We start from the raw sequence: 27,407 nt of genomic DNA, 5'->3' as shown, positions 1-27,407 counted from the left end.
TCAGAGGACAACTGGGTGAAAGTGTTGTGGTCAGATGAGACCAAAATGGAGCTCTTTGGCATCAACTCAACTCGCCCTGTTTGGAGGAGGAGGAATGCTGCCTATGACCCCAAGAACACCATCCCCACCGTCAAACATGGAGGTGGAAACATTATGCTTTGGGGTTGTTTTTCTGATAAGGGGACAGGACAACTTCACCGCATCAAAGGGACGATGGACGGGGCCATGTACCGTCAAATCTTGGGTGAGAACCTCCTTCCCTCAGCCAGCGCATTGAAAATGGGTCGTGGATGGGTATTCTAGCATGACAATGACCCAAAACACACAGCCAAGGCAACAAAGGAGTGGCTCAAGAAGAAGCACATTAAGGTCCTGGAGTGGCCTAGCCAGTCTCCAGACCTTAATCCCATAGAAAATCTATGGAGGGAGCTGAAGGTTCGAGTTGCCAAACGTCAGCCTCGAAACCTTAATGACTTGGAGAAGATCTGCAAAGAGGAGTGGGACAAAATCCCTCCTGAGATGTGTGCAAACCTGGTGGCCAACTACAAGAAACGTCTGACCTCTGTGATTGCCAACAAGGGTTTTGCCACCAAGTACTGTCATGTTTTGCAGAGGGGTCAAATACTTATTTCCCTCATTAAAATGCAAATCAATTTATAAAAAAATTTACATGCGTTTTTCTGGATTTTGTTGTTGTTATTCTGTCTCTCACTGTTCAAATAAACCTACCATTAAAATTATACACTGATCATTTATTTGTCAGTGGGCAAACGTACAAAATCAGCAGGAGATCAAATACTTTTTTCCCTCACTGTATGTATGTTGAATTTCTTTGTAACCGTACGTAGCCAACCTCGCTAATGGGAGGTGCGGCGGAAGGACAACAAACTAAAGACAACAGCAGCAGCAGCAGCTGTAACGAGAGGAGTGCCGTGCGCTGTGCACAGAGACCTTGCGCTTGCTGGGAGCTGCCCTCGCGTGCGACTCTCCCACGGTGGCCCAGCGTGAAGCAGCCCCCTTGCCTCCTCCTGCGTGAGCACACGCACACACGTGAACACATGCACACACGTGATCACACGTGAACACACGTGAACACACGCACGCACGCAGCCGAAACGTCGTGAGAATTATTTTATTTTATTATGTTTTATTTTTATGATTTTATTACTTCCCTTCTATGTGACTTTACCGAAAGAACCAAGAAGATGAAACCCAGCAGTCACGAAAGCTTTAAATCGAAATTTAACCGCCTCTACGGGGAGGGTTTCCACATAACTTTGAGATCCTTCAACAAGCTCCGTGATAAGAAGGCTCAGCTAATCGAGTCTCTCACCTTTCTGAAGAGATGCCGCGACTCTAAGGTAATACCAAACGCATTTACACTAACATCTGCTGCTGTAACTTCTTCTAATGCGAAACGAATTATATATAAGCTCCTAGCTTGGCAGTGTCTCATTCTTCACCTGAAGACGGCTGCTTGCGTTGTAGCCGAAACGTCGTGAGAATTATTTTATTTTATTATGTTTTATTTTTATTATTTTATTACTTCCCTTCTACGTGACTTTACCGAAAGAACCAAGAAGATGAATCCCTGCAGTCACGAAAGCTTTAAATCGAAATCTACAGGGGGTCTCCGTGCGAGTCTACAGGGGGTCTCTGCGTGAGTCTACAGGGGGTCTCTGCGTGAGTCTACAGGGGGTCTCTGTGCGAGTCTACAGGGGTTTCTGTGTGAGTCTACAGGGGGTCTCTGCGTGAGTCTACAGGGTGTCTCTGAGTGAGTCTACAGGGGTCTCTGTGTGAGTCTACAGAGGGTCTCTGCGTGAATCTACAGAGGGTCTCTGCGTCAGTCTCCAGGGGTTGTCTGTGTGAGTCTACAGGGGTCTCTGCGTGAGTCTACAGGGGGTCTCTGTGTGAGTCTACAGGGGGTCTCTGTGTGAGTCTACAGGGGGTCTCTGCACGGTCTGCAAGCGCCCTTTTACGTTTGCCTCCACCTCTTCGTCCTCCGTGCATCGCCACCTCCTTCCTCTTCCTCCTCCCCGTCCACTCCTCGTCGGAGTCGCTCGACCGCCCGCACTCCGCTCCATTCCCCCTCACCCTGCGCTTGCCACGTGCGCGCATGAACTCGGGCTGGGCCGGGTTCATCCCTGCGCAAGAAGGCAGTCGGTCATTGTTATTTGTACGTATTGGCGGTACACCGGTGCAGCATAGCAACACACCGGGTCCTCGTAACACAGTCCTGACGATGTGATTATTATCAGAGCGTGTTTGTTTGCGTGATCACCACAAGTACGCGTGGTTAATGCAGTAACTTGATTCCTTGCAAAAGGAATAATCTATCTGGTGTTTGAACATATTATCGCCTCCTGTTTTATTGCCAGAAAGGGTAAAACCGATTCTTATTTTTCATACTTTGATTCTGGCAAAAAGGTCCCATGATATAGCTGCTCACCCCGAGCTATAGATGCTCTTGACACTGCATTGTCTTTGTACCGGTCGCCTTTTGGTGTTGTTCTCTGGTCTGACACTGGTGAGACTAGGCCATGAAGAAGGCTGTCTCTGGGGTAGACCAATCAGTTTCAAAGACAATGATTAAATATTATCAAATACGTTAAACGCGTGATGTTGATTCTACATGTGGAGCGAAAACCCGGAGGACCAGGAGAAAAACCATCGCGACCACGGGGAGAGTGAACATGCAAACTCCAAATACACAGCAGGCGTCAGGGTCAGGATCGAACACACGACCTCCTGTAGACCAGGAAAGGGAATTCACATCTCACCGGGGAGAGACACACGCAGACTCCAGATATATGACAGGCTTCGTCAGCGTCGGCATCGAAACCACGACCTCCTGTAGACTAGGCGAGGTAGTTAACATCTCACCCGGGAGAGACACACGCAGACTCCAGATATATGACAGGCATCGTCAGGGTCTCCATCGAACCCACGACCTCCTGTAGACCATGAGAGGGAGTTAACATCTCGCCACCATGGCGGTCCATGCATGCCACGCTGCTACGACGTTTTGGTCTCATCATTATAATTACTAACACGGTAGAACGAACACCTCAGCCGTGGCAGACCATTGTTATAATTCAGTGGGCTCACATGACATTGACTTCTCCAAGACAGAGGTTCTCTGCAAGCCATCCGGCTACTATGAGAGATTCGTTCATGAGGCCATCCACATATACAAACACAGAGACAATTTCAACTGAGAAGATGGACTCTGGCTCAGCAATCATTGGAAGGACGTAATAAACCATTTCGGATCTTAACTGATTGTGTTCACGTTTTCTCCTCACGAAATGGAGTCTTTGCTCCGCTGCAAGTCTCCTTCTACCACTCTCCCATTGATATATTTCGTTGCTTCCTCTTCGTACCTTTCACGCGACGGTCAATGAGATGGTGTATAGCAGATTGTATAATAATAAATAGTATAACAGTGTAATGTCTAATATAATGTATAAGGTAATATATAGTATCGTAATTGTATAGTGAATATACAGCAGTGTGGTATACAGTAGGGTGTGTAGAATAATACATAGTCTAATATTACAATGCATAGTCTAAGGTAGTGTATAGTAACGCAGTGTATAATTCAATGTTGGGTTGGTCTATGGCAGTGTATAGTACGGGGTATATGCGTGTGATGTAAGAAAAAAGTTTAGCTGGAGGCATATTATTTTTTTTTGCGACATAGAAGTGTAATGTATAACTTACTGTTAGTACCTCAGCTTATTGGAGAGTATATTGAGTATATTGATTACATTGATGTATTTTATATTTTAGTTTTTTATCGGTTCACTATATGATAGTCATTATATAGTGTAGCGTATACCCAGTTACTTAATGTTAATAGCTCAGCTTATTGGAGAGTATATTGAGCACATTGATTACACTGGTCAACAAAAAAAAAAGATTTCTGGCCTGGACTTTTGCAGCTGTTTTAGACTAGTTTCAGGGTGCCGATTCCAAATCTGATCTCAGATTTGCTCTATCACATCATTTTTAAATCCTTTATATTAAGTTCGCGTGCTTGCGTGCTTGCTTGCTTAGGACCGTGCAAATCTTTCGGTCGTTTTTTAACCCACTTCCCGTGATCCAATCGAGCTGACATTTTCCACACAGACTCGTTGTGCCAGACAATTATTGTTCGTGAAAAAAAATTCCCAAAATGTTACACTTTTTAGGCAAAAAAAAAATATTTTACATATATTCAGATAGAACTAATTCATGGCTTTGGCTGAACGTCAGAGTGTAAGAGCCAAGAGCGTAACCCCTCCACAGGCCGTGGCGGAGTAGCGCAGTTGGTAGCGCCCTCGCTTCCCATGCCAAAGGTCGCGGGATCGATCCCCGCGTCCTCCACAGGCGAATATATTTTTAAATCCTTTATATTAAGTTAGCTGCCACGCATATAAAGGATTTATAGTGAAAAACTTTGTTTTTACGGGTTATACTTATATGCTATCGGCATACTCCATTTTCATTGATTTTACCCGAAATTTACTCTGTCACTTATGATTGCAAGTTGTTGCGAGTCAGTGACTGCTTTAGTGTTAAAATATGGTGCTGTATTTTTAGGATAGTGTGTTTATGATATCATTTTATGTAGATATCCACATTTATTTAATATTTTTCTTCTGCAGTTTTCATTGAAAATGCAATATTTCATATCTCAAAAACCTGATGTGATAGACAAAAACTGATGCCAGATTTGGAGTCAGAACCCCAAAATTACCTTAAACCCCTTGGAATACCTTATGCCAGAAAAAGTGTGTTGACCAGTGTTATATTGATAACACTGCTAAATTCCTCTTGATATGTAAATGCCTTTGTCAAGGCGCCCTCCTCCTCTAACCCAGCTTAAATATACGCTGCCAAGCTTGGCGGTGTTCATTGGGACGCTGTCTTTCCGACAGCTCTGTTTCTTCACCTGAGGACGGCTGCTTGTGTTGTAGCCGAAACGTCGTGATAATTATTTTATTATGTTTTATTTTTATTAGTCATGTAGAAGGGAAATAATCAAAATAAAACAAAAAATACAATTATTATGTTTTATTCAATAATAAAAATATAAAAATAAAACATAAAATACAATTATTCTGTTTATTTTTTATTATTTTATTACTTCCCTTCTACGTGACTTTACCGAAAGAACCAAGAAGATTTCGATTTAAAGCTTTCGTGACTGCAGGGATTCATCTTCTTGGTTCTTTCGGTAAAGTCACGTAGAATAATAAAATAATAAAAATAAAACATAATAAAATAATTGTATTATGTTTTATTTTTATTATTTTATTATTTCCATTCTACGTGACTTTACCGAAAGAACCAAGAAGATGAACCAAGAAGATGAATTAGTTTAGTTGCGAAGAGGCTCGGCCTGCCGTACCCACCGAGGTTCAGCAGGACGGCGTGGTTCTGCTTGATGTTCCTGTAGCGCCGCTTCTCGCACTCGGCCAGATCGCTCCACTCGGCCTTGGTGAAGAAGCCTCTGATGTCTCGGAAGTCGCCCATCTCCTGCTGCTGCTGCTGAGGCGCAGAGACACGGAGGGACGAGACGCGGACGACGGTCAGACGCAGTCACGGAGATGGAGTCACATGGAGACAGAGTCACAGGGATACGAGACTAAGATCCCCCGTGTGGCCTTAACAGACTGTCGGGTCAAGCGCTGTGAGCGAGCGGCGCCTATGAAGGCCGGAACGACACACGAGGGGGGGGTGGGTGGCCAGCACCACGCCCGGCCGCCTTTGTCTCCCCAGTGGCGATGTTCACTACACACCGCTACACCAGGAACTCATTTGAGGCTGAGTCGACCTAGGGGAAGAGGCCCAGGACCGGTCAGAGACTCCAGTTCCATTCCCGCTCACGGCCACCACCAACAGCGGTGACGATCATCTGAACCGGTCGTGGACCTCATCCCCTAGGTCGACTCAGCCTCAAATGAGCACCCGGTGTAGCGGTGTGTGAACATCGCCACTGGGGAGACAAAGGCGGCCGGGCGTGGTGCTGGCCACCCACCCCTCGTGTGCCACAGCGCCGGTAGCCTTAGTAGGTGCTGCTCGCTAACAGCCTGTTAGAGGCTACACGGGGGATCTTTGTCTTTGTGGTAAAGTGTGTGAACTCCCACCTCTACCATGACGTACTAGCTCCAGCTTTACCTCCACCTGAGGTAACCTCAGGTTACCTAAGATAGAGGTAACCTTTACCTCAGATGAGGTAACATTACCTCAGGTGAGGTAACTTTACCTTAGGTAGAGGTAAAGTTACCTCTATCCGAGGTAAAGTAACATTACCTCAGGTGAAGTAACTTTACCTCATGTGAGGTAACATTAACTCAGGTAAATGTAACATTTGAGGTAAACCGAACGTATTCACATCACTTCAGCTAATGCCCATATTGTAATATTCTCACGTAGTTAAATCATTAAACACAATTATCGCGTGATTATTACCTCAGGGTAAGGTAATCGGAATGCAATGGAAGGTGAGGTAACTTTACCTCAGGCGACGTAACTTTACCTCGCGGGAGGTAACATCGCCTCAGGTAAATGTAACATTACTTGAGGTAATCCGAACGTATTCACATCACTTCAGCTAATGCTCATATCTTTACGCTAATATCGTAATATCGTCACGTGGTTAAATCGTTAAACACAACGCTCGCGTGACGTCACCACCTCAGTGTCGAGCCGTCGACACTTCACGCGGCAGCCTCGAAGTGCACCCAGCCTGGCACAGGCGCCGTGGTGACGTCACCGTCACTCAGTGGCCAATGGCGGCGGTTGGTGGTGGGGGGGAGTGGGGGGGGGGGGGAGGTGGGGGGGAGGAGGGGAGAGGGGAGTGGGGGGGCGAGACGCGTGACGTCACCACGCAGTGACGTCATCAGTTTTAAGAGTTTAAATTTTTATTCTGGAAGAATCCGATGAGCTGTGAAGCTCTTTGTCCAGTAGGGGCACGTGGTCAGAACGCCACAACAACAAACACAACACAATAAACACCGTAGCAGTGCAGAGTATAGGAAAGGTAGGCACATGACCAAAACACATCTTTAGGGGCGTGTGAATTGAAGTCTGTAGGGGCGTGTGAATTGAAGTCTGTAGGGGCGTGTGAATTGAAGTCTGTAGGACAGTGTGATGTGTAATTTTGTTGGGTCATAGTTTTACCATCCTTGAGGTGCAGGGTTGACGACTGGGATTGGTGTTGTTAGGATTAGCAGTGAGCAGTTGTGACCAGGTGCTGCTGTGTGTAACGATTACAGATAACGCCAGGGGGGGGGGGGCAGTTTAAGAGCCGGGAGCCGACAGCTTGGGGCTCGCAGTGGCTACAGCGACTATTGGAACGGTCGATGCGGCCTCTGCGTTAAACAGCAGAAGACAACGGCACAGTCTGGTTCTCCTACAACGCCGCGTGTTAGTTTGAACAACGCCGATTGGATGATATAACGCCGTGAATGATGTGTAGGGGAACACGCTGTTTGTAACGCGGATGCGGATTGGATGCAACGCGAGCGAGCGAACGGAACGAGGTCGCAACGCGAGTAGGAACAAGCGGTTCTCCGTGCGGCTGCCTCGGCGTAGCGGCATCACGCGAGGAGGCATTGGGATGCTGCTGGATGCTGCTTCTAGACGCTACCCACGCGCCTCAGTCGTAGTCCGGCCTCTGTCTTACCCATCATCTCGCGTGTTGTCGCGGACCACGCTTCACCCCCTATAGTTTATATTATTTCTCCACAACGCGGTGTTCTTCAGGAACGCAACAATGACCACCACATCTTCTTGGTTCTTTCGGTAAAGTCACGTAGAATGGAAATAAAAAAATAAAGCAATAAAATAATTGGTGTATTTTTATTATATTATTATTTAATAACAAGCCTATTATTTTATTATTAAATAATAAAATAATAAAAAGGGGAAAAAAGCTTTATTGGTATTAATTTATTATTAAAGAAAATATATAATTATTTTATTATTAAATAATAAAAATACAACACTTCATTTATTGTTTTAAATTTGTTTATTTTATTATTAAATAGCATTTTTATTACTTTATTATTAAATAATAAAATAATAAACTTTCAACAATAACTTTGTTTTATTTTTATTATTTATTATTTCCATTCTACGTGACTTTACCGAAAGAACCAAGAAGATGAATCCCTGCAGTCACGAAAGAAGCTTTAAATCGAAATGACCACCGCGTTACAGGAGAACAACAGATCGTGAACGCGCTTCGACGATTCGTGGCAACGGCAACACAAAGCGCCACGCGCAGTCTCTTGCGACCAGCGGTGTCTGTGATGAAGGTTTTTGTTGTCGTCGCTGCTGCTGCTGCTGGGTTAGATGGCGTTGGATCACAATCCTGGCACATCGCCCGATGAAACCGGTCGCCGTTGTTTGTAAAACGTCACCAGCACTCGAATTGTAAATGCTGTTGTGGGTTCACTCTCCCCGACACACAAGCGCTGTGTGTGCTGAAGTTGGTAACCAATTGGCACGTTTCGTTTACGTGACAAACCCTGACTGATTGGCCGTGTCAGGCGATGGTGGTGGGTGGTGGTGGGTTAACGACACAATGTTGATATTTACGAGATCTCTAACCCAACAACAACAACAACAACAAAAACCAAACCTCTGTCACGGAAAAGTGTTACCGCAGAGCAAGTCGCTCCGACCTCCTGGAGATACCGGTGAAACAGGCTAAAAATTAACCCGTAAAAACAAAGTTTTTCACTATAAATCCTTTATATGCGTGGCGGCTAGAGTCCTCTCGTCCTCTGGCTTGAGATGACTGCCACCTATGGGTCAGATGATTGCCTGCCACCATTAAGCAATTGGTAATTAAATATTAAAAAAAATTCCTAAAAAGTGGAAAATTTTGGAAAAAAAATTTCACGAAAATAAATTGTCACGCACAACGAGTCTGTGTGAAAAATGTCAACTCAATTCGATCACGGGAAGTGGGTTAAAAACGACTGAAAGATTTGCACGGTCGTAAGCGCGCAAGCAAGCAAGCAAGTGAACTTAATATAAAGGATTTTTTAAAAAACCCTGCCCCGATTAAACCCGGGTATAGTTTGGCCCAGGCCAGAGTATACCCGGGGGGATAAAGTGTCCTAGGCTAAACTAGACCCGGGGGTTTAAACTAGACTGGTCCAGACCATACCCCCTCTCCAGGGCAGAATATGCCCCATGTGAAAGTTCAAAGGCAATTATCCATAAAGAGAACAGCCGACAACGAACTTCAATCGATATCTAAAAAGCGTATAAATGTAAGCATCTCAATTTGATCAATTGAAGCATTTTAGGGTTATTATTACAGTTATTCTGGTTGAAGCAATCAAAGTCGATGTAAAATTTCGATTTAAAGCTTTCGTGACTGCAGGGATTCATCTTCTTGGTTCTTTCGGTAGAGTCACGTTGAAGGGAAATAATAAAACAATAAAATTCTCACGACGTTTCGATTGCAACACAAGCAATCATCATCAGGTGTGAAAACCACAGCAATATTTTTTTTGCTGTGGTTTTCATAACCTGATGATGATTGCTTGTGTTGCAATCGAAACGTCGTGTTAATTTTATTCTTACATTTTTATTATTTTATTATTTCCCTTCTACGTGACTTTACCGAAAGAACCAAGAATACAGTAGATTTTAGTTTTTCACTTCACTTTACTTTTCCAGGTAAGGCCCCCACAGAGCTGTGTAGTAGCGACCTGGCTATCACAAATGACAGCAGCGCACCGAAGTGGCTTATCACGTGACATTTACAGCAGCCAAATACTCTGAACGCATGTTGAGATGTTAACTACCTCTCCTGGTATACAGGAGATCGTGTGTTTGATTCCGACCCAGACGCCTGCTGTATATTTTGAGTTTGCGTGTATCTCTCTCTCCCCGTGGTCGTGTGGATTTTTCTCCAGGTCCTCCGGTTTTCCCCTCGACATTTAGAATCGAGATCACGCAATCAGAGTATTTGACCGCTATAAATGTCCACACAATGATACGCCACTTCGTTGAGCTTTCACTTGTGATGGCCAGATGGTCGCGTCTGATAAAAGAGCTACTACGTATCCAGTTGGACCTTACTTGGTAAAATCCCAAGATAATTTGTTAGTTTAAGTATGTACCTATATAATTTTAAACAGAATCACAAACTAACGCTCAACTTTCTTAAACGTGTAAGAGTCAACGCGCGCCACCACCGTGCGACATCACGCGAGCAACCGGGACGACGCAGAGAATCTCTCAACCCTTTACCGCGTCCGAGACGTCTGCAGAGTTGCAGGGTCGGTGGGCGTCACCGTTCACGGGGTGGGTGTCACCGTTCACCGCAGAATCACGCGAATCGAGCGAGCGGCTCGCCCTCGTCTATTTTATTTAGAGGCGCAGCAGTGGCAGCAGCAGCAGCACTGCTGTTGCTGTTGTTATAAAGACGCCGTTGCTCACCGCAGAGAAGCATAGCGACACGACCGCCGCCACTCTGCGCGAGCCGGCGCCAAAACTGTGCCACAATCCCTGCCCCGCGTGGCCCTGTGGGAGCCTCGGTACCGATAAAGTTACTTTAGTTTTTACTGCGTTTTGTTGTTCCCACGACGACGACGTTCACGCACGACGCGCGGCGTCGTCGCGACGGCAAAGGGTGAAGTTCACGCTGGGGACATTTTCAACGGGGGAGGCAGCAACAACACGCAGGGTGATCCAAGTGCAGATGCCCCACTCATACCTACACCCCCCCCCCTCCCAACGCCCTCTCGGAATATTTTTTCATACCGCAGGAATCCGATGAGCTATGAAGCTCTTCTTCGCAGATCTCCAGCCATTCCACAGATGTCCTCTCCTAGCAACACCCTCCCCCCCACCTCCTCCTCGGAGCTTTCCTCTCAGCAGCAAAGTGAATAGCGCACAAGCGATGGCTCGGGGCTACGGTACTGAGTCAGAGGTCGCAAACGGGTTTTGATTCCTTACCCGTACCCGGCCGCACCAGCGTCGTAAACAGGTACCCGGTATCGGGTACCTGATTGCGACCTCTGGGGTGAAGCCATGTTGCAGGCGCGGGTGGGTTGATTCTAGGAACTTGAATTGTGAGAAGAGACAAGACGTTGGGAAATGAGTGACAGTTACTCACCAGTGACCGTAGGGTACGGGTATCGGGTACCCGGTTGCGACCTCTGGACTGAGTGTTCGGAGATTTGTGAGCGGATGCCACCTTCGTCATCGGCCGCGGTTCAGTCTACCGCTGGATGGGTACGTACTGTACGTACTGTACGTACGTCGCACGGGGCAGGGCTACGAGACGGCACGCGGTGCGCATGGAGACCGGCGGGAGACGTGCAGACTGGGGTATCTGTAGGTGGATCGCCCTGCGGTGCCCCCCTCTAGGGTAACAACAGTGCAGCTCTGCACGGGGGACTCTGCACACTCACACACAGGGACCCCCAGGTGATGGGGGTGGGGGGGGGGACGTGCAGTGGTTGGGACCTAGAACTCCGCACTTGCAATCGAGGGGTGGCCGGGTCGGTTTAATCTCCCACCCCCCACAGAGTGTGAGGCAGGTGTAGGAGGGTCCGTAGGTTTCCGTGTTCATTTTAAATCAGTTTCAAGAGTGGCACAGCCTCAGCTAATCACGTGGCCTGTTGTTTAAAACTAAATCACAGCTCGGCGCTGTGCGCGTTTTGCTCAGGATGGCTGACTTTTCTGTTTTCACGGGAATGAGAAAATGCATTCTGGCCGGTGTGTGTTCTCTGGTGCCGGCGAAGAGTTGCTGGGTCTGCAAACGCCTTCTCACACACGGTGCACTTGAACGGCTTCTCTCCCGTGTGTGTTCTCTGGTGGCTGTGAAGATGTTGTAAATGTGCAAATGCCTTCTCACACACGGTGCACTTGAACGGCTTCTCTCCCGTGTGTGTTCTCTGGTGGCTGTGAAGATGTTGTAAATGTGCAAATGCCTTCTCACACACGGTGCACTTGAACGGCTTCTCTCCCGTGTGTGTTCTCTGGTGCCTGTGAAGATGTGATAGCCGTGCAAACGCCTTCTCACACACGGTGCACTTGAACGGCTTCTCTCCCGTGTGTGTTCTCTGGTGGCTGTGAAGATTTGGTAGTTGTGAAAACGCCTTCTCACACACGGTGCACTTGAACCGCTTCTCTCCCGTGTGTGTTCTCTGGTGCATCTTCAAGCTACACTTGTAGTCTGTGCTGAATGGACATTGGTCACACTGATGACTTTTGTTACTGGGCTTAGTGGGGTGTCTGCTCTGCACGTGATACTGTAGACTCGAGCGGCAGATGAACTGACGGTTGCAGACAGGACACGGCAGCCTTGTCACCTCCACACCCACTCCACCTGCGTCATCCCAGAGGCACAAGACACACGCGCACACACCAACACCGATACATGAACACTCTTGCACACGTGTGTGTGTACATACAAAGGTAAAGGTCCCCAACAGCCATATCAGAATGTTGGGCAAGTGCTGTTTGCGAGTACCTATGAAGGCCGGCATGGCACACGAGGGAGTAGGTGGCCAACACCAGGCCCGGCCGCCTTTGTCTCTCCAGTGGCGATGTTTCCACGTTTAAGCTAGGTACTCATTTGAGGCCGAGTCAGCCTAGGGGAGGCCTAAATATTCACCACTGACGTTGGCCGTGAGTGGGAATCGAACTCAGGTGGCCGGGTTCGTAGTGCAGTGGGCTCCATTATATATACACACAAAGACGAAGAACCCCCATATAGCCTGTATATACTTTTGGGACAAGTGCTGTTATCGGGCACCTACAGTGAGGGAAAAAAGTGTTTGATCCCCTGCTGATTTAAAAAAAAATGCAAATCAATTTATAACATTTTTGACATGCGTTTTTCTGGATTTTTTGTTGTTGTTATTCTTTCTCTCACGGTTCAAATAAACCTACCATTAAAATTATAGACTGGTCATTTCTTTGCCAGTGGGCAAACGTACAAAATCAGCAGGGGATCAAATCCTTTTTTCCCTCACTGTATGAAAGCCAGCATGGCACATGAGTGGGAGGGTGGCCAGCACCACACATGGCCGCCTTTGTCTCCCCAGTGGCGATGTTTACTACTACACACCACACCAGTTACTCATTTGCACCTTATCAGTGTGGGTGGTGCCTATCATCTCTGGTGAGTGGTGGCTATCATTTCTGGTGAGTGGTGGCTATCATCTGTTGTGAGTGGTGGCTATCATCTCTGGTGAGTGGTGGCTATCATCTCTGGTGAGTGGTGGCTATCATCTCTGGTGAGTGGTGGCTATCATCTCTGGTGAGTGGTGGCTATCATCTCTGGTGAGTGGATGCTATCATCTATGGGGAGTGGTGGCTATTATCTTTGGTGAGCAGTGGCTATCATCTCTGTTGAGTGGTGGCTATCATCTCTGGTGAGTGGTGGCTATCATCTCTGGTGAGTGGTGGCTATCATCTCTGGTGAGTGGATGCTATCATCTATGGGGAGCGGTGGCTATTATCTTTGGTGAGCAGTGGCTATCATCTCTGTTGAGTGGTGGCTATCATCTCTGGTGAGTGGTGGCTATCATCTCTGGTGAGTGGATGCTATCATCTATGGGGAGTGGTGGCTATTATCTTTGGTGAGCAGTGGCTATCATCTCTGTTGAGTGGTGGCTATCATCTCTAGTGAGTGGTGGCTATCGTCTCTGGTGAGTGGTGGCTATCATCTCTGGTGAGTGGTGGCTATCATCTCTGGTGAGTGGTGGCTATCATCTCTGGTGAGTGGTGGCTATCATCTCTGGTGAGTGGATGCTATCATCTATGGGGAGTGGTGGCTATTATCTTTGGTGAGCAGTGGCTATCATCTCTGTTGAGTGGTGGCTATCATCTCTGGTGAGTGGTGGCTATCATCTCTGGTGAGTGGATGCTATCATCTATGGGGAGTGGTGGCTATTATCTTTGGTGAGCAGTGGCTATCATCTCTGTTGAGTGGTGGCTATCGTCTCTGGTGAGCGGTGGTTATCATCTCTGGTGAGTGGTGGCTATCATCTCTAGTGAGTGGTGCCTATCATCTCTGGTGAGTGGTGGCTATCATCTCTAGTGAGTGGTGGCTATCGTCTCTGGTGAGCGGTGGTTATCATCTCTGGTGAGTGGTGGCTATCATCTCTAGTGAGTGGTGCCTATCATCTCTGGTGAGTGGTGGCTATCATCTCTGGTGAGTGGTGGCTATAGTCTGGTGAGCAGTGGCTATAATCTCTGGTGAGTGGTGGCTATCATCTCTGGTGAGTGGTGGCTATCATCTCTGGTGAGTGGTGGCTATCATCTCTGGTGAGTGGTGGCTATCATCTCTGGTGAGTGGTGGCTATCATCTCTGGTGAGTGGAGGCTATCATCGCTGGTGAGTGGTGGCTATCATCTCTGGTGAGTGGAGGCTATCATCTATGGGGAGTGGTGGCTATTATCTTTGGTGAGCAGTGGCTATCATCTCTGTTGAGTGGTGGCTATCATCTCTGGTGAGTGGTGGCTATCGTCTCTGGTGAGTGGTGGCTATCATCTCTGGTGAGTGGATGCTATCATCTATGGGGAGTGGTGGCTATTATCTTTGGTGAGCAGTGGCTATCATCTCTGTTGAGTGGTGGCTATCATCTCTGGTGAGTGGTGGCTATCATCTCTGGTGAGTGGATGCTATCATCTATTGGGAGTGGTGGCTATTATCTTTGGTGAGCAGTGGCTATCATCTCTGTTGAGTGGTGGCTATCGTCTCTGGTGAGCGGTGGTTATCATCTCTGGTGAGTGGTGGCTATCATCTCTAGTGAGTGGTGCCTATCATCTCTGGTGAGTGGTGGCTATCATCTCTGGTGAGTGGTGGCTATCATCTCTGGTGAGTGGTGGCTATCATCTCTGGTGAGTGGTGGCTATCATCTCTGGTGAGTGGTGGCTATCATCTCTGGTGAGTGGTGGCTATAGTCTGGTGAGCAGTGGCTATCATCTCTGGTGAGTGGTGGCTATCATCTCTGGTGAGTGGTGGCTATCATCTCTGGTGAGTGGTGGCTATCATCTCTGGTGAGTGGTGGCTATCATCCCTGGTGAGTGGTGGCTATCATCTCTGGTGAGTGGTGGCTATCATCTCTGGTGAGTGGTGGCTATCATCTCTGGTGAGTGGTGGCTGTCATTTCTGGTGAGTGGTGGCTATCATCTCTGGTGAGTGGTGGCTATCATCACTGGTGAGTGGTGGCTATCATCTCTGGTGAGTGGTGGCTATCATCTCTGGTGAGTGGTGGCTATCATCCCTGGTGAGTGGTGGCTATCATCTCTGGTGAGTGGTGGCTATCATCTCTGGTGAGCGGTGGCTATCATCTCTGGTGAGTGGTGGCTATCATCACTGGTGAGTGGTGGCTATCATCTCTGGTGAGTGGTGGCTATCATCTCTGGTGAGTGGATGCTATCATCTATGGGGAGCGGTGGCTATTATCTTTGGTGAGCAGTGGCTATCATCTCTGTTGAGTGGTGGCTATCATCTCTGGTGAGTGGTGGCTATCATCTCTGGTGAGTGGATGCTATCATCTATGGGGAGTGGTGGCTATTATCTTTGGTGAGCAGTGGCTATCATCTCTGTTGAGTGGTGGCTATCATCTCTAGTGAGTGGTGGCTATCGTCTCTGGTGAGTGGTGGCTATCATCTCTGGTGAGTGGTGGCTATCATCTCTGGTGAGTGGTGGCTATCATCTCTGGTGAGTGGTGGCTATCATCTCTGGTGAGTGGATGCTATCATCTATGGGGAGTGGTGGCTATTATCTTTGGTGAGCAGTGGCTATCATCTCTGTTGAGTGGTGGCTATCATCTCTGGTGAGTGGTGGCTATCATCTCTGGTGAGTGGTGGCTATCATCTCTGGTGAGTGGTGGCTATAGTCTGGTGAGCAGTGGCTATAATCTCTGGTGAGTGGTGGCTATCATCTCTGGTGAGTGGTGGCTATCATCTCTGGTGAGTGGTGGCTATCATCTCTGGTGAGTGGTGGCTATCATCTCTGGTGAGTGGAGGCTATCATCGCTGGTGAGTGGTGGCTATCATCTCTGGTGAGTGGAGGCTATCATCTATGGGGAGTGGTGGCTATTATCTTTGGTGAGCAGGTGGCTATCATCTCTGTTGAGTGGTGGCTATCATCTCTGGTGAGTGGTGGCTATCGTCTCTGGTGAGTGGTGGCTATCATCTCTGGTGAGTGGATGCTATCATCTATGGGGAGTGGTGGCTATTATCTTTGGTGAGCAGTGGCTATCATCTCTGTTGAGTGGTGGCTATCATCTCTGGTGAGTGGTGGCTATCATCTCTGGTGAGTGGATGCTATCATCTATTGGGAGTGGTGGCTATTATCTTTGGTGAGCAGTGGCTATCATCTCTGTTGAGTGGTGGCTATCGTCTCTGGTGAGCGGTGGTTATCATCTCTGGTGAGTGGTGGCTATCATCTCTAGTGAGTGGTGCCTATCATCTCTGGTGAGTGGTGGCTATCATCTCTGGTGAGTGGTGGCTATCATCTCTGGTGAGTGGTGGCTATCATCTCTGGTGAGTGGTGGCTATCATCTCTGGTGAGTGGTGGCTATCATCTCTGGTGAGTGGTGGCTATAGTCTGGTGAGCAGTGGCTATCATCTCTGGTGAGTGGTGGCTATCATCTCTGGTGAGTGGTGGCTATCATCTCTGGTGAGTGGTGGCTATCATCTCTGGTGAGTGGTGGCTATCATCCCTGGTGAGTGGTGGCTATCATCTCTGGTGAGTGGTGGCTATCATCTCTGGTGAGTGGTGGCTATCATCTCTGGTGAGTGGTGGCTGTCATTTCTGGTGAGTGGTGGCTATCATCTCTGGTGAGTGGTGGCTATCATCACTGGTGAGTGGTGGCTATCATCTCTGGTGAGTGGTGGCTATCATCTCTGGTGAGTGGTGGCTATCATCCCTGGTGAGTGGTGGCTATCATCTCTGGTGAGTGGTGGCTATCATCTCTGGTGAGCGGTGGCTATCATCTCTGGTGAGTGGTGGCTATCATCACTGGTGAGTGGTGGCTATCATCTCTGGTGAGTGGTGGCTATCATCTCTGGTGAGTGGATGCTATCATCTATGGGGAGCGGTGGCTATTATCTTTGGTGAGCAGTGGCTATCATCTCTGTTGAGTGGTGGCTATCATCTCTGGTGAGTGGTGGCTATCATCTCTGGTGAGTGGATGCTATCATCTATGGGGAGTGGTGGCTATTATCTTTGGTGAGCAGTGGCTATCATCTCTGTTGAGTGGTGGCTATCATCTCTAGTGAGTGGTGGCTATCGTCTCTGGTGAGTGGTGGCTATCATCTCTGGTGAGTGGTGGCTATCATCTCTGGTGAGTGGTGGCTATCATCTCTGGTGAGTGGTGGCTATCATCTCTGGTGAGTGGATGCTATCATCTATGGGGAGTGGTGGCTATTATCTTTGGTGAGCAGTGGCTATCATCTCTGTTGAGTGGTGGCTATCATCTCTGGTGAGTGGTGGCTATCATCTCTGGTGAGTGGATGCTATCATCTATGGGGAGTGGTGGCTATTATCTTTGGTGAGCAGTGGCTATCATCTCTGTTGAGTGGTGGCTATCGTCTCTGGTGAGCGGTGGTTATCATCTCTGTTGAGTGGTGGCTATCATCTCTAGTGAGTGGTGCCTATCATCTCTGGTGAGTGGTGGCTATCATCTCTAGTGAGTGGTGGCTATCGTCTCTGGTGAGCGGTGGTTATCATCTCTGGTGAGTGGTGGCTATCATCTCTAGTGAGTGGTGCCTATCATCTCTGGTGAGTGGTGGCTATCATCTCTGGTGAGTGGTGGCTATAGTCTGGTGAGCAGTGGCTATAATCTCTGGTGAGTGGTGGCTATCATCTCTGGTGAGTGGTGGCTATCATCTCTGGTGAGTGGTGGCTATCATCTCTGGTGAGTGGTGGCTATCATCTCTGGTGAGTGGTGGCTATCATCTCTGGTGAGTGGAGGCTATCATCGCTGGTGAGTGGTGGCTATCATCTCTGGTGAGTGGAGGCTATCATCTATGGGGAGTGGTGGCTATTATCTTTGGTGAGCAGTGGCTATCATCTCTGTTGAGTGGTGGCTATCATCTCTGGTGAGTGGTGGCTATCGTCTCTGGTGAGTGGTGGCTATCATCTCTGGTGAGTGGATGCTATCATCTATGGGGAGTGGTGGCTATTATCTTTGGTGAGCAGTGGCTATCATCTCTGTTGAGTGGTGGCTATCATCTCTGGTGAGTGGTGGCTATCATCTCTGGTGAGTGGATGCTATCATCTATTGGGAGTGGTGGCTATTATCTTTGGTGAGCAGTGGCTATCATCTCTGTTGAGTGGTGGCTATCGTCTCTGGTGAGCGGTGGTTATCATCTCTGGTGAGTGGTGGCTATCATCTCTAGTGAGTGGTGCCTATCATCTCTGGTGAGTGGTGGCTATCATCTCTGGTGAGTGGTGGCTATCATCTCTGGTGAGTGGTGGCTATCATCTCTGGTGAGTGGTGGCTATCATCTCTGGTGAGTGGTGGCTATCATCTCTGGTGAGTGGTGGCTATAGTCTGGTGAGCGGTGGCTATCATCTCTGGTGAGTGGTGGCTATCATCTCTGGTGAGTGGTGGCTATCATCTCTGGTGAGTGGTGGCTATCATCTCTGGTGAGTGGTGGCTATCATCCCTGGTGAGTGGTGGCTATCATCTCTGGTGAGTGGTGGCTATCATCTCTGGTGAGTGGTGGCTATCATCTCTGGTGAGTGGTGGCTGTCATTTCTGGTGAGTGGTGGCTATCATCTCTGGTGAGTGGTGGCTATCATCACTGGTGAGTGGTGGCTATCATCTCTGGTGAGTGGTGGCTATCATCTCTGGTGAGTGGTGGCTATCATCCCTGGTGAGTGGTGGCTATCATCTCTGGTGAGTGGTGGCTATCATCTCTGGTGAGCGGTGGCTATCATCTCTGGTGAGTGGTGGCTATCATCACTGGTGAGTGGTGGCTATCATCTCTGGTGAGTGGTGGCTATCATCTCTGGTGAGTGGTGGCTATCATCTCTGGTGAGTGGTGGCTATCATCTCTGGTGAGTGGTGGCTATCATATCTGGTGAGTGGTGGCTGTCATCTCTGGTGAGTGGTGGCAATCATCTCTGGTGTGTGGTGGCTATCATCTCTGGTGAGTGGTGGCTATAATCTCTGGTGAGTGGTGGCTATTGTCTCTGGTGAGTGGTGGCTATCATCTCTGGTGAGTGGTGGCTATAATCTCTGGTGAGTGGTGGCTATCATCTCTGGTGAGTGGTGGCTATCATCTCTGGTGAGTGGTGGCTATAATCTCTGGTGAGTGGTGGCTATCATCTCTGGTGAGTGGTGGCTATCATCTCTGGTGAGTGGTGGCTATCATCTCTGGTGAGTGGTGGCAATCATCTCTGGTGAGTGGTGGCTATAATCTCTGGTGTGTGGTGGCTATCATCTCTGGTGAGTGGTGGCTATAATGTGTGGTGAGTGGTGGCTATCGTCTCTGGTGAGTGGTGGCTATCATCTCTGGTGAGTGGTGGCTATAATCTCTGGTGAGTGGTGGCAATCATCTCTGGTGAGTGGTGGCTATCATCTCTGGTGAGTGGTGGCTATAGTCTGGTGAGCAGTGGCGAGTCTCTGGTGAGCGGTGCTCACAGTGTTCCTCGCTTGTAGGAGGCTGCATGGGCTGCAGGTCTCTGGCGGTGGCCCTGGGAGCCATCTCGTTGCTGCTGCTCCTGCTGCGGCGTCGCGAGGGCCCGGCCTCGCAGGCGATGCCCAGCTCCTGGGCGAACTCCTCGCCGTACCAGACCAGCAGCTCAGAGCCGGGCCCCACGGCACGGAACGTGCGGTAGTAAATCTGCCCCCGGTGCTGGAAGGCCACCAGGTTCTGCTCCTGCTCATTCCTCGCGCAGTTGACGAACCTGCGCGGGCAGACGCGGGGGTGGGGTGGGCGCCGTTAGCGAGCGCCTATTAAGGGCCGGCACTGGGCGCTACGTGGGGGTGGTGTGGCTGGAACCACGCTCCGTACCGGGTGCTCATTTGATGCCGAGTCGACCAAGGGGAGGCCCAGGGTCTCTGTGTGTGGTGGTTCTGGTTTCTGTGTGTAGTGGTTCTGGTCTCTGTGTGTAGTGGTTTTGGTCTCTGTGTGTGGTGGTTCTGGTCTCTGTGTGTAGTGGTTCTGGTCTCTGTGTGTGGTGGTTCTGGTCTCTGTGTGTGGTGGTTCTGGTCTCTGTGTGTGGTGGTTCTGGTCTCTGTGTGTGGTGGTTCTGGTCTCTGTGTGTGGTGGTTCTGGTCTCTGTGTGTGGTGGTTCTGGTCTCTGAGTGTAGTGGTTCTGGTCTCTGTGTGTGGTGGTTCTGGTCTCTGTGTGTGGTGGTTCTGGTCTCTGTGTGTGGTGGTTCTGGTCTCTGTGTGTGGTGGTTCTGGTCTCTGTGTGTGGTGGTTCTGGTCTCTGAGTGTAGTGGTTCTGGTCTCTGTGTGCAGTGGTTCTGGTTTCTGTGTGTAGTGGTTCTGGTCTCTGTGTGTGGTGGTTCTGGTCTCTGTGTGTGGTGGTTCTGGTCTCTGTGTGTAGTGGTTCTGGTCTCTGTGTGTGGTGGTTCTGGTCTCTGTGTGTAGTGGTTCTGGTTTCTGTGTGTAGTGGTTCTGGTCTCTGTGTGTGGTGGTTCTGGTCTCTGTGTGTGGTGGTTCTGGTATCTGTGTGCAATGGTTCTGGTTTCTGTGTGTAGTGGTTCTGGTCTCTGTGTGTGGTGGTTCTGGTCTCTGTGTGTGGTGGTTCTGGTCTCTGTGTGTGGTGGTTCTGGTCTCTGTGTGTAGTGGTTCTGGTTTCTGTGTGTAGTGGTTCTGGTCTCTGTGTGTGGTGGTTCTGGTGTCTGTGTGTGGTGGTTCTGGTCTCTGTGTGTGGTGGTTCTGGTATCTGTGTGCAATGGTTCTGGTTTCTGTGTGTAGTGGTTCTGGTCTCTGTGTGTGGTGGTTCTGGTCTCTGTGTGTGGTGGTTCTGGTCTCTGTGTGTAGTGGTTCTGGTCTCTGTGTGTGGTGGTTATGGTCTCTGTGTGTAGTGGTTCTGGTTTCTGTGTGTAGTGGTTCTGGTCTCTGTGTGTGGTGGTTCTGGTCTCTGTGTGTGGTGGTTCTGGTCTCTGTGTGTGGTGGTTCTGGTCTCTGTGTGTGGTGGTTCTGGTCTCTGTGTGCAGTGGTTTCTGGTTTCTGTGTGTAGTGGTTCTGGTCTCTGTGTGTGGTGGTTCTGGTCTCTGTGTGTGGTGGTTCTGGTCTCTGTGTGTAGTGGTTCTGGTCTCTGTGTGTGGTGGTTCTGGTCTCTGTGTGTAGTGGTTCTGGTTTCTGTGTGTAGTGGTTCTGGTCTCTGTGTGTGGTGGTTCTGGTCTCTGTGTGTGGTGGTTCTGGTATCTGTGTGCAATGGTTCTGGTTTCTGTGTGTAGTGGTTCTGGTCTCTGTGTGTGGTGGTTCTGGTCTCTGTGTGTGGTGGTTCTGGTCTCTGTGTGTAGTGGTTCTGGTCTCTGTGTGTGGTGGTTCTGATCTCTGTGTGTAGTGGTTCTGGTTTCTGTGTGTAGTGGTTCTGGTCTCTGTGTGTGGTGGTTCTGGTCTCTGTGTGTGGTGGTTCTGGTCTCTGTGTGTGGTGGTTCTGGTCTCTGTGTGTGGTGGTTCTGGTCTCTGTGTGCAGTGGTTTCTGGTTTCTGTGTGTAGTGGTTCTGGTCTCTGTGTGTGCTGGTTCTGGTCTCTGTGTTGTGGTCCTTAAGACAAAAATCACCTCATCCAGTTTGACTTAGATTCATCCTGAGCATCAACATATTCACGATCCTTTTTGTTTTTGTAAATCTGAAACACACAGACGCACACGAGCAGATCCACGGATAATTAACGTGAGTTGGACTGTAAGTTGAACTTCTTTCGTACCGCACGTAGCCAACCGTGCTGATCGGAGGTGCGGGAGAAGGACAACAAACTAAACACCAAAATCAGTTCTAAAGAAATGCGTTTTCAACCTACAAGATTTAAAAGTGCATAGCTCTCAGTGGCTTCCTAACATTGGAAGGAAGAACCTTCCAGACGGCCGCAGAAGTGCATCTGTAAGCGCCACGCCATGCGGTGACCACCGTCTTTGCTGTGTGTTACAAGTTGAAATTAGAATTACGTTAATTTTTGGGTCTCTCTGTGATTCTGGGGGTCTCTCTGAAATTCTTTGGGTGAGTCTCTAGGTCTCTGTACGAGTCTATGGGTTTCTATGCGAGTCTCTGGGTCTCTGTGCAAGTCTCTATGGTCTCTGTGTGAGTCTGTGGGTCTCTCGGTGCGATTCTCTGGGTCTCTGTGCGAGTCTGTGGGTGACTGTGTGGGGCTCTGGGTCTCTGTGCGAATCTCTGGGTCTCTGTGTGAGACTGTGGGTCTCTCTGTGCGATTCTCTGAGCCTCTATGTGAGTATCTGGGTCTCTCTGTGCCAGTCTCTGGGTCTCTGTGCGAGTCTATGGGTCTCTGTGTGAATCTATGGGTCTCTGTGCGAGTCTATGGGTCTCTGTGCGAGTCTATGGGTTTCTGTGCGAGTCTATGGGTCTATGTGCGAGTCTATGTGTCTCTGTGTGAGTCTATGGGTATCTGTGAGCATGAACAGAGTTTGCGTGATGATGGTTTATGCTTCTTGACGAGATCAGCGGCGAGGTATCATGGTTTATTTGTGTGTAAGGAGTGCGTGAGGCAGAACCACTTGTCTGTGGTTCCTCCTCGCGCATTGAAGTTGTTCTGTCCTTGCGAGCGAGCGGCTACTGTGGGTTACAAGTTTAACTCGTAATTACGTTAATTTTTTGGGTCTCTCTGTGAGTCTGTGGGTCCCTCTGTGAGTCACTGAGTCTCTGTGCAAGTCTCTAAGGCTCTGTGCGAGTCTCTGGGTCTCTGTGTGAGACTGTGGGTCTCTGTGCGATTCTCTGGGTCTCTGTGCGAGTCTCTGTGCGAGTCTCTGGGTCTCTCTGTGAGTCTGTGGGTCTCTGTGCAATTCTCTGAGCCTATGTGTGAGTATCTGGGTCTCTCTGTGCGAGTCTCTGGGTCTCTGTGTGAGTCTGTGTGTCCCACTGTGAGTCTCTGGGTCTCTGTTCAAGTCTCTAGGTCTCTGTGCAAGTCTGTGGGTCTCTCTATGCGAGCCTCTGGGTCTCTGTGCAAAGTCTCTGGGTCTCTCTGTGCCAGTTTCTGGGTGACTGTGTGAGTCTGTGGGTGACTGTGTGAGGCTATGGGTTTCTCTGTATCTCCTTCACGAGCCTCCTCTCCACACACACGATGATGATGTAGGAATAGGAGGAGGCTGCAGCAGTGGCAGTGGCAGCAGCAGCAGCTCACCAGCCAGCAGTACTCGCTCATGGGGTTCTCCTCAGACACCTCTCCCTGGTAGGGCCCAAACATCACCCCCTTGGGCAGCTTCTTCCTGTTGCTCCACACCCCGAGGCCGGCGCCGGCGATGGAGGAGGCGCCGACGGTGAGGCCCTGGGGCAGGCTGAGCCGGGCCCTGTTGGCCACTCCCGGGGCCACGGCCGCGTCCGCGATGAACTCTGGCGGGCCGTGCACGGAGCACTCCCCCAGGTAGAAATCCCTGCACAGCTCGCAGACTGAGAGCCACAGCAGCAGCAGCGGGAGGAGGGTGAACCGCAGTAGCAACAGCAGCAGCAGCAGCAGTGGCACTGTGAGAGGGTGAGAGGGTGAGGAGCGCTCCAGACAGATGCCTCCCTCCCTCCCTCTCTGCATGGGGAACTTCTTTAGCTCGCTCATCGGAGATGTAAACCCTGTCACCTTCCCTGCATCCCTCCCTGCATCCCTGAGTGAGGGAGCAAAAGAGAGAGAGGTAAGTGAGAGTGTGAGAAAGGGAGCGTGTGAGAGGGAGGGAAAGGGGGCAAGAGTGAGAGGGAGCAAGTGGAATATATCGAGTGAGAGTGCGGGAGCAATACAGAGAGATGGGTGAGAGTGTGACAAACTGATGGGTGAGAGTGTGACATTCTAGATTTGAAGCTTTCGTGACTGCAAGGATTCATACTCTTAGTTCTTTCGGTAAAGTCACGTAGGTAAAAAATGAAATTAAAATTAATAAAATAAATAATAAAATAATGCACCAAATCTGGCTGTGATGGTCCCACCTGATGACGGAGACTTGTGTTGCCTCCGAAACGTCGTGATTTTTATTTTATTTTATTTTTATAAATTTTTATTTCATTTTTTACTTACGTGACTTTACCGAAAGAACTAAGAGTATGAGAGTGTGACAAACTGACATTGTGAGAAAGTGAGAGAGAGGTAGGGGGAGCAGGGGGTCTCACAGAAGAAGTCGTCGTCCTGGGGCTCCTCCACCTCTGTGTAGACTTTCCTCTCGCGCGGGCGCAGGCCGTAGCGAGAGCGAGCGCTGCGCGACACCGCCACAGCCTGGGCGGAGGCCGGCGGCACGGAGGAGCCTGCAGGCAAACACGGCGAGATGTTGACTACCTCTCCTGGTATACGGGAGGTCGCAGATTCCATCCCGACCCTGACGAAGCCTGCTGTATATTTGGAGTCTTCGTGTCTCTCTCTCCTCTGTGGCGAGATGTTAACTCCCTCGCCTGGAATACAGGAGGTCGTGGGTGCGATCCCGACCCTGACGACCCATGCTGTATGTTTGGAGTTTGCGTGTTGAACCTCCCCGTGGTTGCGTGGATTTTTCTCCGGGTCCTCCGGTTTTTCCCCTCGACATTTAGAATCAACGTCACGTGTTGAGAGTATTTGGCTGCTGTAAATGTCCACGTAATGATGATGATGACAAGTCACTTCGTTGAGCTCTCATTTGTGATAGCCAGGTCGCTTCTGAAAAACATCTACACAGCTCAGTGCGGCTTACCCTGGTAAAAGAAACATCGTTTAGTTTATAGGCTGCATCAGTACCAGCAGCAGCACTGACAGGAGCATATGTAGCAGTAGCATCAACAGCAGTGGCGACTTCCATCAGCAGCCACAGAAGAGTGCGGAGTTCCGGTGAGGATAGAGGGGAGTGTGGAGTTCCGGTGAGAATAGAGGGGAGTGTGGAGTTCCGGTGAGAATAGAGGGGAGTGTTGAGTTCCGGTGGGAATAGAGGGGAGTGTGGAGTTCCGGTGGGAATAGAGGGGAGCGTGGAGTTCCGGTGAGAATAGAGGGGAGTGTGGAGTTCCGGTGAGAATAGAGGGGAGTGTGGAGTTCTGGTGAGAATAGAGGGGAGTGTGGAGTTCTGGTGGGAATAGAGGGGAGTGTGGAGTTCTGGTGTGAATAGAAATCACCGCTGCAGGCTACGCACCTCCACGTATCCTCTGGAGCGCCACCCTCAGGGCCTCCTTGCAGGCGGTGGCTCTGCGCTCCAGCCTGAACATCGCCATCCTGGCCTTGTGCACCTCCCTCAGCTCAAATCCCCTGAACTCCTCCTCCTGCTGCTGCTCCTCCTCCACGCCCTGCAAGATGCTCCACACGTACTCCAGGGCTTCCGCTTTAGTCTGAGCGGAGGGGGCGGTGGGGTGAGGGGGCGGAGGGGGTGTGGGGGGCGGAGTTGGTGCGGTGACCAGCGGTGGCTAGGAGATGTTAACTCCCTCGCCTGGTACGCAGGAGGTCGCGGGTTCGATCTCGACCCTGACACCTCATCGGATTCCTCCAGTACAATACATATTCTAATTCTGATATTCTGATTCTGTAAATCTGATTCCATACATCAAGCAGAACCATGCCGTCATGCTGAACCTCGGTGGGTATGGCAGGCCAAGCCTCTTCACAACTAAACTAATGAATAAACTAATTATAATAATAAGCCCAGACGTTGTACCAGAGTGCCATGCAGAGGGGGCATGGTAGCTAGGAGATGTTAACTACCTCGCCTGGTACGCAGGAGGTCATGTGTTCGATCCTGACCCTGATGTGGTGGTCGCTGCGTGGATTTTTCTCTGGGTCCTTCGGTTTTTCCCGTCACATTGAGAATCCGGATCGCTCGTTTTAGAGTATTTGACTCCCGCTAGAAATATCCACGTGATGATGATATCAGCCGCTTTCGTTGAGCTATGAGTTGTGATAGCCGGGTACCGCTTGTGAAAAAAAGAGCGACTCTGTAGCTCAGTGAACCGTGACTCTGAGCTCCGTAACCTCCGAGTCTGCGATGGGACATCGACGTCTGCCCGTCTCGTGGAGTCTGCGCGCGTTGCAAACCCAGTGGTCATTGTCACCGTGGTCACGGTGTCTACGCTTGTCTACGCCCTTCTCAGGTTCTGTTCTATCACCTCGGATCCTAGAGAGGAGTGGCGAATGTCTCGTGTGTACGTGTTGTGTGTGTGTACGTTAGGTGTTTAGTGTATAGTAATGTAGTGTATATTAGTGTATAGTGTAGTGTATAGTAGTGTATCATGGTGTAGTGTGTCGTGTAGTATTTAGTCATGAATAGTGTAGTGTATAGTGGTGTATCATGGCGTACGTCTCGTCTGTACGTGAGGCAGCGATAAGCGCGTGCCTGTTCCTATTTCTCTGCAATGATTGGAATTATACAGAAATTACATTTATAACACGGATCAGTGGAACATTTCTTTTTACTTTTCGTAACAGCTATTTTCATTGGAGTATATGACAGGCGAGACTCTGCCTCGCCTGCCTCCCCTGACCGCACGTCCCTGGTATAGCAGTGTTTAGTAGTATGTATGTACGTTGCATTTATTTGGCACCGTACGTAGCCATCCTCGTTAATGGGAGGTGAGGGGGAAGGACAACAAACTAAAGACAACAACAGCAGCAGCAGCAGCTGTAACGAGAGGAGTGCCGTGCGCTGTGCACAGAGACCTTGCGCTTGCTGGGAGCTGCCCTCGCGTGCCACTCTCCCACGGTGGCCCAGCGTGAAGCAGCCCCCTTGCCTCCTCCTGCGTGAACACACGCACACACGTGAACACACACACACACGTGAACACACTCACACACGTGAACACACTCGCGCACGTGAACACACGCACAAACACGTGAACACACACACGTGAACAAGCACGCACGTGAACACACGCAACAACAACAGCCATTCGCCACTAATTGGCGGTGACATCACCACGACGTTTGTGCCAGGCCATGTGCACCTTGAGGCCACGTGAAGTGTAGAACGCCCGCTGGCAGGAGGTCACGGGGCAGACCCAGGCGCCACGGGTCGATTGACTAAGATGACCGAGATGACTGGCTGATGCACCACCTGTGCCCCCTACTGTGCCAACTTGCTGTGCTTTTGCCACCCGGCGCTCCGCTCGTTGTTGTGAGCGTCACTCCTCCGCCCTCCGTTGTTGTTGGAGGGCGTCCTTCACGAGCCTCCTCCACAGAGCCCGATCTTGACACCGCTGGTACCAGTCCTCGGCAAGTCCACTCAGCTCCATGTCCTCCTGTACCACATCACTCCATCTCATCTCTAGCCCGTGTCACGCCTGTTTAGCCCCCTCGATC

At 49.7% G+C, this 27,407-nt stretch overlaps 2 protein-coding genes across 2 annotated transcripts in view; both read right to left on the bottom strand.

The window, feature by feature from the left end:
* Positions 1 to 2,564, bottom strand: part of LOC133359898 (uncharacterized) — a 41,172-nt gene extending 38,608 nt beyond the window's left edge. Inside the window, exons 1-2 of the mRNA XM_061578457.1 lie at positions 1,980 to 2,564; positions 952 to 1,028 (exon numbers count right to left, since the gene is read on the bottom strand). Coding sequence (XP_061434441.1) covers positions 952 to 1,028; positions 1,980 to 2,142 — 240 coding nt within the window. The 5' untranslated portion in view covers positions 2,143 to 2,564. The remainder of the gene's footprint in view (positions 1 to 951; positions 1,029 to 1,979) is intronic.
* A 44-nt stretch (positions 2,565 to 2,608) lies between these two features.
* On the bottom strand, positions 2,609 to 25,794 carry LOC133359896 (histone-lysine N-methyltransferase PRDM9-like). Its single transcript, XM_061578456.1, has 9 exons — positions 25,771 to 25,794; positions 25,255 to 25,447; positions 24,275 to 24,406; positions 23,307 to 23,572; positions 21,736 to 21,803; positions 19,634 to 19,899; positions 12,060 to 12,349; positions 5,400 to 5,535; positions 2,609 to 2,628 (listed from the first exon to the last, which is right to left on the bottom strand). Exons 1-9 carry the CDS (start codon positions 25,792 to 25,794, stop codon positions 2,609 to 2,611), a joined length of 1,395 nt encoding a protein of 464 aa, XP_061434440.1.
* Positions 25,795 to 27,407: the final 1,613 nt, after the last annotated feature.

This window comes from Lethenteron reissneri, chromosome 66, assembly GCF_015708825.2.
Source record: "Lethenteron reissneri isolate LAM-NWPU_2019-01 chromosome 66, ASM1570882v1, whole genome shotgun sequence".
Classification (NCBI taxonomy): domain Eukaryota; kingdom Metazoa; phylum Chordata; class Hyperoartia; order Petromyzontiformes; family Petromyzontidae; genus Lethenteron; species Lethenteron reissneri.
The sequence above is the reverse complement of the archived record's forward strand: the minus strand, read 5'-3'. Positions and strand labels throughout refer to the sequence as shown.